The 17,379-nt window shown below is 38.0% G+C and overlaps 1 protein-coding gene across 1 annotated transcript; it reads right to left on the bottom strand.

The window, feature by feature from the left end:
• Nucleotides 1-5,769: 5,769 nt before the first annotated feature.
• Nucleotides 5,770-9,596, bottom strand: LOC128639481 (uncharacterized). The gene is made up of 3 exons (XM_053691622.1): nt 9,490-9,596; nt 6,719-6,781; nt 5,770-6,116 (listed from the first exon to the last, which is right to left on the bottom strand). Exons 1-3 carry the CDS (start codon nt 9,545-9,547, stop codon nt 5,938-5,940), a joined length of 300 nt encoding a protein of 99 aa, XP_053547597.1. The 5' UTR covers nt 9,548-9,596; the 3' UTR covers nt 5,770-5,937.
• Between the last annotated feature and the right edge of the window lie 7,783 nt (nt 9,597-17,379).

Below are 17,379 nucleotides of genomic sequence, written 5' to 3'. Positions count from 1 at the left end.
GCTCGCATTCTACAGCCAATAGAATGCGAGCTCAATCTGATTGGCTGATTCCATCAGCCAATCAGTATTTTCCTACCTTAATTCAGATTGGCTGATAGAATCCTATCAGCCAATCGGAATTCGACGGACGCCATCTTGGATGACGTCATTTAAAGGAACCATCATTCGGCGAGTAGGCGTCGGGAGAAGAGGATGTTCCGTGTCGGCTGGAAGATGATGGCTCCGGAAGAAAGAAGATTGAAGATGCTGCTTGATAGAAGACTTCATCCCGATGATGGACTTCCGACTTCAGCCCGATGATGGATTTCTTCAGTCGCCGCTTGGATCCAGACTTCAGCCCGAGGATGGACGTCACTCTTCAGCCCCCCGCTTGGGCTTGGATCAACACTTCCGAGGCTTGGATCAAGACTTCCGAGGACCGATCGGTGAACCTGGTATGGTGAAGATAAGGTAGGAAGATCTTCAGGGGCTTAGTGTTAGGTTTATTTAAGGGGGGTTTGGGTTAGATTAGGGGTATGTGGGTGGTGGGTTGTAATGTTGGGGGGGGGTATTGTATGTGTTTTTTTTTACAGGCAAAAGAGCTGAATTCTTTGGGGCATGCCCTGCAAAGGGCCCTGTTCAGGGCTGGTAAGGTAAAAAAGCTTTGAATTTTTTTAATTTAGAATAGGGTAGGGCATTTTTTTATTTTGGGGGGCTTTGTTATTTTATTAGGGGGCTTAGAGTAGGTGTAATTAGTTTAAAATTGTTGTATTATTTTTCTAATGTTTGTAAATATTTTTTTATTTTTTGTAACTTAGTTCTTTTTTATTTTTTGTACTTTAGTTAGTTTATTTCATTGTATTTATTTGTAGGAATTGTATTTAATTAATTTATTGATAGTGTAGTGTTAGGTTTAATTGTAGATAATTGTAGGTATTGTATTTAATTAATTTATTGATAGTGTAGTGTTAGGTTTAATTGTAGGTAATTGTAGGTATTGTATTTAATTAATTTATTGATAGTGTAGTGTTAGGTTTAATTGTAGGTAATTGTAGGTATTTTATTTAATTAATTTATTGATAGTGTAGTGTTAGGTTTAATTGTAACTTAGGTTAGGATTTATTTTACAGGTAATTTTGTAATTATTTTAACTAGGTAACTATTAAATAGTTATTAACTATTTAATAGCTATTGTACCTGGTTAAAATAATTACAAAGTTGCATGTAAAATAAATATTAATCCTAAAATAGCTATAATATAATTATAATTTATATTGTAGCTATATTAGGGTTTATTTTACAGGTAAGTATTTAGCTTTAAATAGGAATAATTTATTTAATAAGAGTTAATTTATTTCGTTAGATTTAAATTATATTTAACTTAGGGGGGTGTTAGTGTTAGGGTTAGACTTAGCTTTAGGGGTTAATCCATTTATTACAGTAGCGGCGAGATTCGGTCGGCAGATTAGGGGTTAATACTTGAAGTTAGGTGTCGGTGATGTTAGGGAGGGCAGATTAGGGGTTAATACTATTTATTTTAGGGTTATTGAGGCGGGAGTGAGGCGGATTAGGGGTTAATAACTTTATTATAGTAGCGGTGAGATCCGCTCGGCAGATTAGGGGTTAATAAGTGTAGGCAGGTGGAGGCGACGTTGAGGGGGGCAGATTAGGGGTTAATAAATATAATATAGGGGTCGGCGGTGTTAGGGGCAGCAGATTAGGGGTACATAGCTATAATGTAGGTGGCGGCGCTTTGTGGTCGGCAGATTAGGGGTTAATTATTGTAGGTAGCTGGCGGCGACGTTGTGGGGGGCAATAAATATAATATAGGGGTCGGCGGTGTTAGGGGCAGCAGATTAGGGGTACATAAGTATAACGTAGGTGGCGGTCGGCAGATTAGGGGTTAAAAAAAATTAATCGAGTGGCGGTGATGTGGGGGGACCTCGGTTTAGGGGTACATAGGTAGTTTATGGGTGTTAGTGTACTTTAGAGCACAGTAGTTAAGAGCTTTATAAACCGGCGTTAGCCCAGAAAGCTCTTAACTACTGACTTTTTTCTGCTGCTGGAGTTTTGTCGTTAGATTTCTAACGCTCACTTTAGCCACGACTCTAAATACCCTACCGGAGTTAGAAAGATCCCATTGAAAAGATAGGATACGCAATTGACGTAAGGGGATCTGCGGTATGGAAAAGTCGCGGCTGCAAAGTGAGCGTTAGACCCTTTCCTGACTGACTCCAAATACCGGCGGTAGCCTAAAACCAGCATTAGGAGCCTCTAACGCTGGTTTTGACGGCTACCGCCAAACTCTAAATCTAGGCCCTGGTTAGTTAAAGGGACATTAAACTCAAAATCTTTCGATGCATAATTTTCATAATTAATGCAGAAAATTATTGCAATTTACTTTTTTTTTCTTTGCTGCTCTTTGCTGTATAATACTTCTGAAAATTGTACTTGCTCCACTTTCTTCCAGTGAAGCTTCAGCTAAAGGGACATGAAACCCAATTTTTTTCTTTCATGATTTAGACAGAGCATACAATTATAAACAACTTTTTAATTTACTTCTATTATCTATTTTGCTTCATTCTCTTGATATTCTTTGCTGAAAAGCATATCTAGATATGCTTAGTAGCTGCTGATTGGTAGCTGCACATAGATGCCTCCTGTGATTGGTTCACGGTGTGCATTGCTATTTCTTCATTAAAGTATATCTAAAGAATGAAGCAAATTAGGTAATAGAAGTAAATTGTAATGCTGTTTAAAGTTATATTCTCTACCTTAATCATGAAAGAAAATGTTTGGGTATAGTGTCCCTTTAATAATGTTATCTACTTTTCTCTGAACTAGTTTTTTCCTCTCCCTCACCCTCTTATCTCTCTAGTAATTTTCTCTCTTAAAGGGGCAGTATACACAAATTTTCATATAACTGTATGTAATATACAATACTATAAAGAATAATATGCACAGATACTTATATAAAAATCCAGTATAAAACCGTTTAAAAACTTACACCTACATTACAAGTTTTGCACTATAGAGGATGTAAAACGATCCCTCCATAGCGCTGCCATTACGAGTTTTTGAAAAGCCGCCTTGTGCATGCGATATGGTTGCGATGAGCTCCAAACCGCACCAAATCCAAGCACTGCTTTGACGTGCTTGTGCACGCTTTCCCTATAGACATCAATGGGGAGAAAGTGTTAGAAAAAAAACTAACACCTGCGATCGCGGAATGAAAAGCTCCGTAACGCAACTCCATTGATGTCTATTGGAAAAAAAATAATTACGTTTAAACCTTAAGATAGGGATCTTGTAATTTTAATTTAAAGTAAGGGGGTTGTTAGGTTTAGGGGTTAATAGTTTAATTTAGTTTTTTGCAATGTGGGGTGCTGTCGCTTTAGGGGTTAATAGGTTTATTTTGTGGTAGCGATGGGGGAGGCCAGAGGTTTATGGGTTAATAACTTTATTTAGTGGCGGCGATGTCGGGGAGTGGCGGAATAGGGGTTAATATCTTTATTATAGTGTGGGCGATGTTGGGGTATGGGGGAATAGGGGTTAATAACTTTATTATAGTGGTGCCGATCTCGGGGATAGGCGGAATAGAGGTTAATAACTTTTATTAGTGGCGACGATGTCGGGAGTGGCAGATTAGGGGTTAATAACTTTAATATAGTGTTTGCGATGCGGGAGGGCCTCGGTTCAAGGGTTAATAAGTAGTTTATGGGTGTTAGTGTACTTTGTAACAGTTTAGTTATGAGTTTTGTAGAACAGTTTTTTTGCGCAAAACTCTTAACTACTGGTCTCAGATTGCAGAACGTATTGTGTCGATATAGGGTGTAACGCAAGCTTTTTAGCCTCACCGCAAAACTTGTAATGGCAGGGCTATGGAAATCCCACACAAAAACTTCATTTTTTTGAGTGCAGGACTGACATTGCATTACAGACTAAAATGCTTGTGGTATAGCTATACCAACAAGACTCGTAATGGCTGCATTGCTATTTTAACGCTGAAATGGCAATTTTTTCAGTGTTAAAACATGAATGCAAAACTCGTAATCTAGGTGTTACTTAGAAGTTTCCAGTTTAGCTCTGTTAATAGGTAGCTAAAACACCGACTGCAAGTGGGAAATATCAGGCACTCCCCCTTCCTTTGCATATGAAAAGACCCTTTACACAAACAGAAGCAAGCTGGAGTAGGTATATGCCAGTATTCTCCTAAAACTTTGGGGCTTGGTTAGGATTCTGGAAATCAGAGCAATGTTATTTAAAAATAAGCAAAACTATACATTTAAAAAAACCTGTATGGGCTATATAAATAGATCATCTACAAAACATTTATGCAAAGTGTATAATGTCCTTTACCTCCTTCGCTACCAGGAATTTCAGAGAAAAAAAAAGTACATTTCTCATATCACTCCATCTAAACAGACATAAAATGTTAGTTTTTATATTTACCTGTCAAAACTATGGGCTAAATTTACGAGTGGATGGTTAATTACCACTCCCGCACACGCATGCCGCTAGACTTCTGCTGTTTGCTAGTCGGGTAGCGCTCATATTACAAGTTGAAGGTAAATATTTATCGATTGAGCGCTTAAACAGACTAAACAGACTAAACTTACTTTAACAAAAAAAACTAACTTCCTAAAAAACAAAAAACAAAACAAAAAACTTAACCTGAAAAAGAAATAAAACCTAACCTTTCCTTTACAAAAAAAGTAATGGTAGATTTTTTTAGTAATGTTAGATTGTTTTTTTTTTTAAGTAATGGTAGGTGTTGTTGTTTTTTTTTTGTAAAGTTAAGATTAGTTTTTTTTTGGGGGGGTAACTAAGGGGGTGTTAGATTAGGGGGTTTAGATGTTAGTGGGATACTTTGCAGTGGGAGTATGGTGGTATAGGGGTTAATAGTGTAGTTTCCTCCGGACAAACTCTTTGCATGACCTGTAAGGTTGCATAAAAAAATTGAGTGGTAAATGCGATTGCGTTTGAGACAAGAGGACATTAACGCTCAACGCTGCCCATAGAAAATATGGGGATCGAAAATTACTGCAAGTCTGCGCTAACAAAATTGTAGTAATTTTAACAGCGCACCACTAATATGGATTTGAGCGTAAAGAACACCGCAATCCCATTTAGGCTCCTCGAACTAATGATAGCGCTCCACTCCAATCTAGCCTTATACATTTTTATTTAAATAGTCACACCAAGCTATTTATCTAGGCCCATTTTGATATATTTCCTGCCACCATTTCACTGCCAAATGCAATAATGTTATAAAAATCATAAACGTTTTCACAAACTTTGTACTTCTCACTAAAATTATTTACATAACGCTTTTACAATCATAACACAAATGAATGTAAAATCTTCTCCGGGATCCCCTCTGATCAGAAATAACAGATATGCATGGCTTTGCCATTGTTTTTTGGTAATTAGAAGACTGCTAATTGCAGCTGCACACCACACGTATGAAATTCCCGGCAGTGAAGGGGTTAATTAGTTGGCTGGTAAAGGTAATAGTCTTCTAGTGTAAAGATTACCCTCCCACCTGACATCTCGTACCTCCCTGATCCCTCCCAAACAGCTCTACCACCCCCCCCCACCTTCCTCAACACCATTTTTTGTAATGGCAGACAGCTCAGATTGTGCTATTGCGTTGTCTTTTCATCATATATTTGTTGATTATGCAAATCTACAGTATTTACTGGTTCTTTAATGTTTAATGCTTCACCAATAAATATTTTTCCTTTATAATTCCTATGTATAAGTAAACAATGATGCACAACACCAGAATTTAATCAAAGCAATAATTTTATTTTCTGAAGTAGAACATGAAAAGGGATTTTAAATAATGTCATATGCACATATAGATAGGTAATAGATAAGATTGATAGATTCAGGTTTCGTTTCAGCTTCTGAACTTGTTTTCAGAATATCACAGCGGCGGACAGCTTTGTCAATTTACTTCTTGCAACTGCCTCCGTATCCCGCACCTTGGCTTTGTGACTGGTATCCGCCGCTACCATGACTTCCATGACCTTGTGACTGGTATCCGCCGCTACCATGACTTCCATGACCTTGAGACTGGTATCCTCCTCCCTGTTGCTGGCAGGGGTCAACAGGTGCACAAGGGTCAGGCACTAAGGCAGAAATAAACACGTTATCATTAAGTATAGGGGTTTTCAACTAATGATTATGGAAATTGAACTTTGATTATACAGTTTGCACCAAAACCTTTTATTCTAGTATAAACATTTGCACTTTCATATTACAGTTCAGCAATTACTTCACATGTTTTTTATTACCATTTTATATAAATAGTGGTGTACATTTAGGTTAAATCACAACTGTTTTGTGGAACTCATTTAAAGGTTAAATTATTTTACTTCTTTGAGTGTTGCTTTGTCTTGTAATATCTATTTTTTAGTAAGAACAAAAGATCAAAATGATATGTAAAAACCATTGCCTTGATGAGGTGAAATCAGGACTTTCAAAGGGTATAAGAGAATAAAGTAAAACACATCTTTATATGATGAATAGCTATGATAAAACATTTTTAGATTAATAAAAAGTATAATAATTTATTTTACTGATCTGTACTATGTATATGGTCATTTAGACAAACTGTAACAAATACATCTATCATATACTGTATGGAAGTGATAGCAATAAAGCTAGGGCCAAGCACAGATATACTATACACTATAAACTCTAGAGGTCTTCTTGGGTGCAAGTCACATACCTTTGCATTGTACAGTGGCTTGGACTTGGCATGGGTCAACACACTTTTGCACTGGTGCACAAGCTGAAATGAATAAAATAAGATTATAGTATGCTTTCATGGTAACGTTAACAAAATAATAAACATATCAAGTTTAGGGCTAAATACCAAATACAATATTTTTACACATTTAATTTGATCCTAGACTGTTCGCTATGATTATCAGTTAAAGACTTTGGGTCCCATTTAACAAGCTCCATACGGAGCTTGTGGGCCCGTGTTTCTGGCGAGTCTTCAGACTCGCCAGAAACAGCAGTTATGAAGCAGCGGTCACAAAGACCGCTGCTCCATAACCTTTCCGCCTGCTCTGAGCAGGCGGACAGACATCGCCGCAATTCAACCAGATCGAGTACGATCAGGTTGATTGACACCTCCCTGCTGGCGGTCAATTGGCTGCGAGTCTGCAGGGGGCGACGTTGCACCAGCAGCTCTTGTGAGCTGCTGGTGCAATGCTGAATACGGAAAGCGTATTGCTCTCCGTATTCAGCGAGGTCTGGCGGACCTGATCCTCACTGTTGGATCAGGTCCGCCAGACCTTGTTAAATAGAGGCCTTAGTGATATAATTGGATTAGAACATTTTAAGCGCAAGCTACATGAGAGCCATTTTGACCATGTAAATAAGATTCACTGCCAACAAACATTTTTAATAAAAGGATATTAATAAGGCATCTACAACTAACATGCTCTGATTCATTAGAGCATTTTATTTTGTAGTAAGGGACCCTGACTAACATTGTAAAATAATTAAAGACCTGCTCGGTAATTGAAAACATTGTCGAAAAAAGAAAAAAAAACAAGGTTGGTGAGCAAATCAGAAGCACTAATGACCTGCTAATCCCTAGTCCAGTGATTGGTGAGCAAATCAGAAGCACTAATGACCTGCTAATCCCTAGTCCAGTGATTGGTGAGCAAATCAGAAGCACTAATGACCTGCTAATCCCTAGTCCAGTGATTGGTGAGCAAATCAGAAGCACTAATGACCTGCTAATCCCTAGTCCAGTGATTGGTGAGCAAATCAGAAGCACTAATGACCTGCTAATCCCTAGTCCAGTGATTGGTGAGCAAATCAGAAGCACTAATGACCTGCTAATCCCTAGTCCAGTGATAATTCTGTAGACTAAAATGAGCATAAAACTAAAGAAATTCTGATGACTAAAACTAAAATGGCATTTTAGTCAAAAGACTATGGGGCATATTTATTAAAGTGCAAGCGGACATGATACGATGTACCATAAGGCATTTATCATCGCACCAGCAGTTCACCAGAACTGCTTGTGCAATTCCGCCCCCTGCAGATTTGCGGCCAATCGGCCGCTAGCAGGGGGTGTCAATCATCCCGATCGTATTTGATCGGTTGATTTCTGTCCGCCGCCTCAGAGCAGGCAGACAGGTTATGGAGCAGCGGTCTTTAGACTAAAACTAGACTAAAAATAAAACAATTCAGATGACTAAAATACGACTAAAACTAAAATGGCATTTTAGTCAAAAGGCTAAGGGGCCTATTTAAGAACGTGTGAACTGTTGGTGCAATACCGCCCCCTGCAGAAGGGGTGTTAATCAACCTGATCGGATCGGATTGGGTTGATTTCCGGCAAAGTCTGTCCGCCGCCTCAGAGCAAGCAGACAGGTTATGGAGCAGCGGTCTTTAGACCGCTGCTTCATAACTTGTGTTTCTGGCGATCCTGAAGGCTCACCAGAAACATGAGGCATCAAGCTCCATTCGGAGCTTGATAATTTGGCCCCTAGAACTAAGACCAAATCGAAATTTGCAGTCAAAATTAGCACTGCCCTAGTCCTGATCTGCATGTGATCTGAAATACTTTAAACTATTGAGAAGTACTTTATTTATGTGTTTAGACTCTTTGAGGAGGGACATAAAAGTACATGTTCTAATCTACTTGAGCAAGTTTGCTGCCGTTGTGCCACATAAGCCTATGATGTCCCCCCTAGCACTGACACTAGGTACATTGTTGTCTGAGATTAGTGCCAATAGTTACATATACATTATATCTAATACCTACAGAAGGCTTTTCAGTGATGAAATAGAGATGGCACAGGACACATAGTCAGGCAAACATACAACAAATAAAAGATAACGGATAAATAGCAATAATAGAATATTTGTGTTATATAAAGTATAAAATGATTTCTGTTTGACGCTTTCACGTTATCAAGAGCTGTCTGAATAGATATAGATGTATTTTAACTGGAAGAAATTCAGATATTAGTTGAATAAAAAATATTCTGTTTAATGCACATCACATACAACCACTTAAAGGGATATGAAACCCAAAAATAAACTATTTTGTAGTTTCCAATTTACTTCAATTATCAATGTCCTTCGTTCCCCTGCTATTCTTTGTTAAAGAGATACATAGGTGTCTGGAGCACTACATGGCGGAAAATAGTGCTGCCATATAGTGCTCTTGCAAATGGATAACATTATTGCAAAACTGCTGCTATATAGTGCTCCAGACACATGCACGCTCCTGAGCTCATGTACCTGCATTTCAGCAAAAGATACCAAGAGGACAACTAAAATTTGATAATAGAAGTAAATTAGAAACTTGATGAAAATGGCATACTCTATCTGAATCATGAAAGAATAAAAATTGGTTTTCATGTCCCTTTAAAGAATCAAGAGCCAAAGCGCAGTAAACAGTGACATATAACAACACATCAGTGGGTAGCTGCGCTATACCTGCCAGACGACACAATATAAGTTACTTACGGTCTGTGCATTTGTTGACCTGCTGCTGGGAATATCCGCCACCTTTAGTTCCAGACATGGTTGTTCCTTTGGGTGAAATCTGCTTAGGAAAAGAAGATTAAACCGAGAGATATACAAACAGTGATGGAAATGTTCTTATATACAGAACACACTGTTGATGGCTAATTATTAATTGTTCCATTTTTATGAGTCAACCAATGAGGTACCAGCCTGACCTGCTATAATTGTATGTTTAGATATGAAATTGGTTGCATACCTTAAGGTCAGGGTGTTACCTTTTAAAATAAAATAAAATAAAATATATATATCATTAATGTCCTAATTCTATATTCCTGCATGAGTAATTTTCAATACGGCTCTTTTAATTAATCAGAACTCATTTGCATGTACATCTATTGCACTGAAATGAAACTGCACAGCTTTTGTAGTATAGGATGGAATGAAATAACAGTAATTAGCTGTGCTCAAGGGATGACTCTGTACTAACAACTTAGAGCATCTTTGTATTGTTGATCCTTACTAGCTTTGGCCAAGTTCTGATTGTTTTGAAAGTCATTAATCTGGCTGTGTAAAAAATATATAAATAAATAATACAATAAGTCAGTTACCAACTAGGGGCTCGCTTCCAATGAGCCGTAATTAGGTTTGCGTGCACTCGCAAACCGATAAATATGCTGTTGGAAGCAATATCGTTTATCGACTGCTTCCAACCGCCTGTTATACCACAATTTTGGCAACCGGACTCTGGCTGCCGAAAACATTATCGTGTCCCATACAAAGTATAGGAAGCCGCTAATCTTTCAATTATAGCCGGTTTCCAATGCCCATGCAAACCGTTACTACACTGTCGGAGGCGGCCGATACACTAACAAAAATAACACCCAGCTCAACTAGGTGTAAAACAGGAAAAACGTGCTATTTGAGACCCTTTTCCCATTGAAATCTAAGCTGACAGTTCATAACCCCTCTATCTATTAACCACTAAACCGCAATGCCCCACAACGCAAACTAGCTATTAAATCTATTAACCCCTAATCCGCAGTGTCCCCACATTTCAAAGTATCTATTAAATCTATTAACCCCTAATCTGCCACCCCCCACAACGCAATCTAGCTATTTAAACTATTAACCCCTAATCTGCCAATAACCCACATTGCAATTAACCTAATAAATCTATACACCCCTAAACCGCCAATAACCCACATCGCAATTAACTAATCACTAAGCCTCCTAACTAATCACTAAGCCCCCTAACCTAACACCCCCTAAATAAACCCCATTACTTAAATTAAAATAATCCTAAATTACAATTAAAATAAAAACATAACATTACTTTAAGATTAAAACAACTAAGTTTAAATTAAGCTAAAATTACAAAAAATAAAAAAAGTCTAACATTACATAAAACAATAAACAAGATTATCAAAAATAAAAAAATTAAACCCTATGAAAATAAAAAGCTCCCCCCCAAATAAAAACACCCCCTAATCTAATACTAAACTACCAATAGCTCTTAAAAGAGCATTTTGTAGGGCATTGCCCTAAGTAAAACAGCTCTTTTTCTTTAAAAAATACCAAGTGCCCCCTACCTATCTGGGGGTTAGAGTTAGGCCTTTTTTAGGTTAGGCCTTTTTTTACATTTTTTTACATTTTTTATTTTTTAGATTAGGTATTTTAGGCAATCTTAAAAGAGTTTAATGCCCTTTTAAGGGCAGTAAAAGCGCTGAATGCCCTTTAAAGGGCAGTAAAAGCGCTGAATGCCCTTTAAAGGGCAAGGCCCATACAAATGCCCCTTTTAATGTTAGTTTTTTTTATTTTGGGGGGTTTAGTGGGTGGGGGGTTTTACTGTTAGAGGGGGGACTTAGTATTTTTTTAAGGAAAAGAGCTGTTTAACTTAGGGCAATGCCCTACAAAATGCCCTTTTAAGGGCTATTGGTAGTTTAGTATTAGATTAGGGGGGGTTATTTTAGGGGTCTTTTTATTTTCATAGGGATTGGGTTTAATTTTTTTATTTTTGATAATCGTGTTTATTATTTTACGTAATGTTAGACTTTTTATTTTCTGTAATTTTAGCTTAATTTAAACTTTGTTTTTTATTTTTAAAGTAATGTTAGGTTTATTTATTTTAATTTAGGATTATTTTAATTTATGTAATGGGGTTAGTTTAGGGGGTGTTATGTTAGGGGGCTTAGTGATTAGTTAGGGGGCTTAGTGATTAGTTAATTGCAATGTGGGTTATTGGCGGTTTAGGGCTTAATAGATTTGTTAGGGGTGGCGGATTATGGGTTAATAGATTAAATAGATACTTTGTGTTGTGGGGGTTGGCGGATTAGGGGTTAATAGATTTAATAGATACATTGCGATGTGGGGGCACTGTGGATTAGGGGTTAATAGATTTAATAGATAGTTTGCGTTGTGGGGGCATTGTGGATTAGGGGTTAATACATTAGTTATTGCGGTGGGGGTTTGCGGTTGTGAGGTAGATATTGCGCATGCATTAGGTGTTTGATTTTATTTTAACAGCTAGCGACAGGTAAAATATACAGTGCCGCACTAGTATGCGGTGCCGTATATGCGATCGAGTGTAGTGCAAGGTCGGGTTACCATAGTAACCTATTAATGTTTTAGAAATTGGGCATCGGGTGGAAGCGTTAACACAACACTAACTTACACCTACACAAAAAGAGCAACCACTCGCTAAGCGGTAACTTTTTCAGTGGAAACCTGGTACTAAAATAGAGCCATAAATTACTTTTAGCTGTCGGCTGTTTCGGTAGCTTATGGCTACATTTTTAACGGCTCAATGGAAGCAAGCTCTATGGCTGTAGAAAGTTATATTTGTCTCCTGCTCAATGGAGCTAAAAAATAATAATTTGCACACAGATCCCACATAGCCCATTAAAGGCTTTGGCTTGTAGTGAATTCACAAATGAAAGGGACTGTAAACTGCTGAACACAGTAGAATGGTTACTAGTCACAGTACTATTATTTCTCCTCATCTAGAGAGACTTTTTTATTTTATTTTAACCCTTTACAGGTGCTGGTTGGTTAAAGGGACACTGTACCCAAAAATTTAATTTCGTGATTCAGATTGAGCATGAAATTTCAAGCAAATTTCGAATTTACTCCTATTATCAAATTATCTTCATTCTCTTGGTATCTTTATTTGAAATGCAAGAATGTAAGTTTAGATGCCGGCCCATTTTTGGTGAACAACCTGGGTTGTCCGTGCTGATTGGTGGATAAATTCATCCACCAATAAAAAAGTGCTGTCCAGAGTACTGAAACCAAAAAAAAGCTTAGATGCCTTATTTTTTTAAAAAATGATAGCAAGAGAACGAAGAAAAATTGATAATAGGAGTAAATTAGAAAGTTGCTTAAAATTGCATGCTCTTTCTGAATTACAAATGAACAAATTTGGGTTCAGTGTCCCTTTAAGCTCCTCGTTAGGGATGTGCATACGGCAGTTTCATTAGCTGCTGAAGGTGGAAAAAGGCAGCCGCTCAGGATATTCAGCTCTTTTCAGAGCCGGGTTTCTTCTTGTGAAATGGCAACACATTCAGATCTGGATTTGCACAGATGTTAGGGAGCTGCACTTTCACAAGAAGAAATACGGCTCCAAAAAGAACTGAATGGCCCGGGCATTCAGCAGCTAACGAAACTGCTAGATACAAATCTCTACTCCGCGTTCTCCTGCTGAATGGTGACATCTTGGATCACATGTATTTGTGCACCTGTGTCAGAAGTGGTGAATACTCACAGATCAGTTATATTGCTGGCTTTTTCACCTCTCTATAGTGCCCTTTGTGTTAGCGCACACAATACAGAGTGGAGGGTTTCCATTTCTGCAGTTTTTATACACAATCCATACACATTTATTGCTGTCAAATTTTTCATCAGTTTTAATCTAAAAAAAAAAATACTGTAAAATCCTATAAATCTACAGTTAATTACACAAGAATTACAATTAATTATACAAGACTCTGCATTGCAAAGTTTGGCACAGTCTAAAAACATTTGAGAGCTACTGATCTAGGGTGTTCACTGAAGTAAATGCACGGTGCTTGAATGAGTTATTTACTGGTATATTTGAATTGATTGTAAAGAAAATAGACCATTTAACATTTTTCCATTCATGAGATATTGAATTTTAAGGTATAGCAAGTCACAATTAGCAGATCGAATTATTGTATGTGACAATGCCCTTTTCAAATGCTCTTATTTTTTTAAAAAAAGGTTTAGTTTTGAGAATTGGAAGTGCACAATGAAACCTTCACAAGCTAAGCCTTGGTACATATCTGTCCCTAATTGACCTCAGTATAGGTAATAACATATTGTCAAGCAATTCCATTTCTACTAAGGCATTGTCTGCAAGAGAAACAAGAATACATTTTCTCTGCCAACTAAAGCAAGCCACAGGTGAGTTTGACTATTTAAAGACAATTGCAGCAAACACAGTGACAAGTACTCTAATGCACAACTACAAAAAAGATTTGTAATTATAATTTGATTATGATTCTGAAATACATAGAAATACATAGTAGTATAACCCACTGTCTGTCCAAGAAGGACATTACGCAATGCCAGGCAGTGTATTGCAACAGTGGCAAGTGCATGGAAGTGCCAAGCCCTGTCTGCTTCACTAACAACAAGACTGGGCTGGTACCTCCAAATAAGGAATGTTTGGTAAGAGTTTGTTTCATATGATCAAAATGCTTTTGTCTTCTTACATAGGGCTCCATGTACTAAAAGGCGAGCAGACAAGCTTCTCAACTGGAGAAGTTGTCCGCTCGCCTTCACGGCATACGGCAGTGGGTCCTGTTTGTCCGCTGCCCGTATGTATCAATACATGCTAAAGTGAGTGTGTAAAGCCCTCCCATTCTCTCATACAACCAATCGCGTGAGCGAAGAGTCTCTCAATCATCTAGAACGAGCGAGTTTGGGGTGATTTCTATTCGCCCCATCAGAGATGGGTAAGAGAGTAAGAAGCATGTGCAAACCTGCCCCGCAAGGGCTCCGGAGCAGCTGCCACTGCTTATTACATGGAGCTCATAGTTTTATTGCAAGATCACATTTTTAATAGTTTTTCAGTCATTATCTGTGGAATTTGTCTATTAAATAACTTTAGACCTCACAGATAGGTTTAATACATAGGCAAATTCTGCTAGAGAATCAATCAGGGGCAGCAGTAGCACACTCTTTCAATCAGGGGCAGCAGTAACACACCCAGCCAATCACAAGTTGTATTCTGCTTAGCAGCTGCAACAATCACAAGTTGTATTCTGCTTAGCAGCTGCAACAAACATAAGTTGTATTCTGCTTAGCAGCTGCAACAAACACAATTTGTATTATGCTTAGCAGCTGCAGCAAACACAAGTTGTATTCTACTTAGCAGCTGCAACAAACACAAGTTGTATTCTGCTTAGCAGCTGCAACAATCACAGGTTGTATTCTGCTTAGCAGCTGCAACAATCACAAGTTGTATTCTGCTTAGCAGCTGCAACAATCACAAGTTGTATTCTGCTTAGCAGCTGCAACAATCACAAGTTGTATTCTGCTTAGCAGCTGCAACAATCACAAGTTGTATTCTGCTTAGCAGCTGCAACAATCACAAGTTGTATTCTGCTTAGCAGCTGCAACAATCACAGGTTGTATTCTGCTTAGCAGCTGCAACAATCACAAGTTGTATTCTGCTTAGCAGCTGCAACAATCACAAGTTGTATTCTGCTTAGCAGCTGCAACAATCACAAGTTGTATTCTGCTTAGCAGCTGCAACAATCACAGGTTGTATTCTGCTTAGCAGCTGCAACAATCACAAGTTGTATTCTGCTTAGCAGCTGCAACAATCGCAAGTTGTATTCTGCTTAGCAGCTGCAACAATCACAGGTTGTATTCTGCTTAGCAGCTGCAACAATCACAAGTTGTATTCTGCTTAGCAGCTGCAACAATCACAAGTTGTATTCTGCTTAGCAGCTGCAACAATCACAAGTTGTATTCTGCTTAGCAGCTGCAACAATCACAAGTTTTATTATGCTTAGCAGCTGCAACAATCACAAGTTGTATTCTGCTTAGCAGCTGAAACAATCACAAGTTGTATTCTGCTTAGCAGCTGCAACAATCACAAGTTGTATTCTGCTTAGCAGCTGCAACAATCACAGGTTGTATTCTGCTTAGCAGCTGCAACAATCACAAGTTGTATTCTGCTTAGCAGCTGCAACAATCACAAGTTGTATTCTGCTTAGCAGCTGCAACAATCGCAAGTTTTATTATGCTTAGCAGCTGCAACAATCACAAGTTGTATTCTGCTTAGCAGCTGAAACAATCACAAGTTGTATTCTGCTTAGCAGCTGCAACAATCACAGGTTGTATTCTGCTTAGCAGCTGCAACAAACACAATTTGTATTATGCTTAGCAGCTGCAACAAACACAAGTTGTATTCTGCTTAGCAGCTGCAACAATCACAGGTTGTATTCTGCTTAGCAGCTGCAACAATCACAAGTTGTATTCTGCTTAGCAGCTGCAACAATCACAAGTTGTATTCTGCTTAGCAGCTGCAACAATCACAAGTTGTATTCTGCTTAGCAGCTGCAACAATCGCAAGTTTTATTATGCTTAGCAGCTGCAACAATCACAAGTTGTATTCTGCTTAGCAGCTGAAACAATCACAAGTTGTATTCTGCTTAGCAGCTGCAACAATCACAAGTTGTATTCTGCTTAGCAGCTGCAACAATCACAAGTTGTATTCTGCTTAGCAGCTGTAACACTGGGGGATTATGCAGGCATTAAACACAAAGGGCCAGATTACAAGTGGAGCGCTATTTAAAGCTCCAACTTGAGCATTAACTGCGCTAGAAGTAAGCTTTTTTTGCTCGTCGGGTTGCGCTCGTATTATGAGTTGAATGTAAAATGTTTTCGTTTGAACGCAAAAAGCCGAACTTAGAATATTACATTTTTTAATAATAATGTTATTAGATGGTGTTGTTATGAGTGTAAGTGTACTTTGTAATGCATTTTTTATGTGTTTTCTGATACTTTTTAGTTTTGTGAAACAGTTAAACAGAGCTCTGAGGACGCGGTAATCATTCTAGCATAAACTGTTATTGCCCTCAAGCAAACACGTTTACTTTCAACTCGTAATACCAGCGGTAAACCTGACACTCGTAAACACCCACGATAAACTCCTTATCGCTTGTGCACGAACGTTGGTGCGCCACTCGTAATTTGGCCCAAAGAGTTTGATTACAATCCTTTAGAAAGTTTAATTTAGCTGCAAACATACCATAGAATTTAATGGTTAATTTTGTAGAAAAGTTAATACTCCTTTCTAAAGACAACACTCAAGTAAGCAAGGACATTTCATTTTTGCATTACAGTGCTTTTTTTTTAATGGAGCATTAAATACAATAGAGTTGCATGATCTACACATACATAATAAAAAGACAATGCAATAACAAATGAAATGCCAAATGAGTAGTAGATTTTTTTCTGACAAATTTAAGTTACTTCCATTTTCTTTCCTACATTTATTAACCCCTAATCTGCCGACCCCAACGATCGGGTTGATTGACACCTCCCTGCTGGTGGCCGATTGGCCGCGAGTCTGCAGGGGGCAGCATTGCACCAGCAGCTCTTGTGAGCTGCTGGTGTAATGCTGAATACGGAGAGGGTATTGTTCTCCGCATTCAGCGAGGTCTTGCGGACCTGATCTGCACTGTCAGATCAGGTCTGCAAGACCTTTCATAAATATGCCTCTGAGTGTAATTAGTTTAAATATCTTATAATTTCTTTTTTTATTTTCTGCAATTTAGTGTTTGTTTGTTTTTTGTAATTTAGGTAATTGTATTTAATAAATGTAATTTATGTAATTGTAGTGTAAGGTTAGGTGTTAGT

The sequence above is a fragment of the Bombina bombina genome, chromosome 9 (assembly GCF_027579735.1).
Source record: "Bombina bombina isolate aBomBom1 chromosome 9, aBomBom1.pri, whole genome shotgun sequence".
Classification (NCBI taxonomy): Eukaryota; Metazoa; Chordata; class Amphibia; order Anura; family Bombinatoridae; genus Bombina; species Bombina bombina.
The sequence above is the reverse complement of the archived record's forward strand: the minus strand, read 5'-3'. Positions and strand labels throughout refer to the sequence as shown.

What these genes read in the sequence shown, in the direction of transcription:
- LOC128639481 (XM_053691622.1), bottom strand. Translation starts at nt 9,547, where the DNA reads ATGTCTGGAACTAAAGGTGGCGGATATTCCCAGCAGCAGGTCAACAAA. An exon ending in GGTCAACAAATGCACAGACC is followed by an intron (nt 6,782 to 9,489) that starts GTAAGTAACTTA and finishes TATTCATTTCAG; the next exon opens with CTTGTGCACCAGTGCAAAAG. An exon ending in AGCCACTGTACAATGCAAAG is followed by an intron (nt 6,117 to 6,718) that starts GTATGTGACTTG and finishes TTTCTGCCTTAG; the next exon opens with TGCCTGACCCTTGTGCACCT.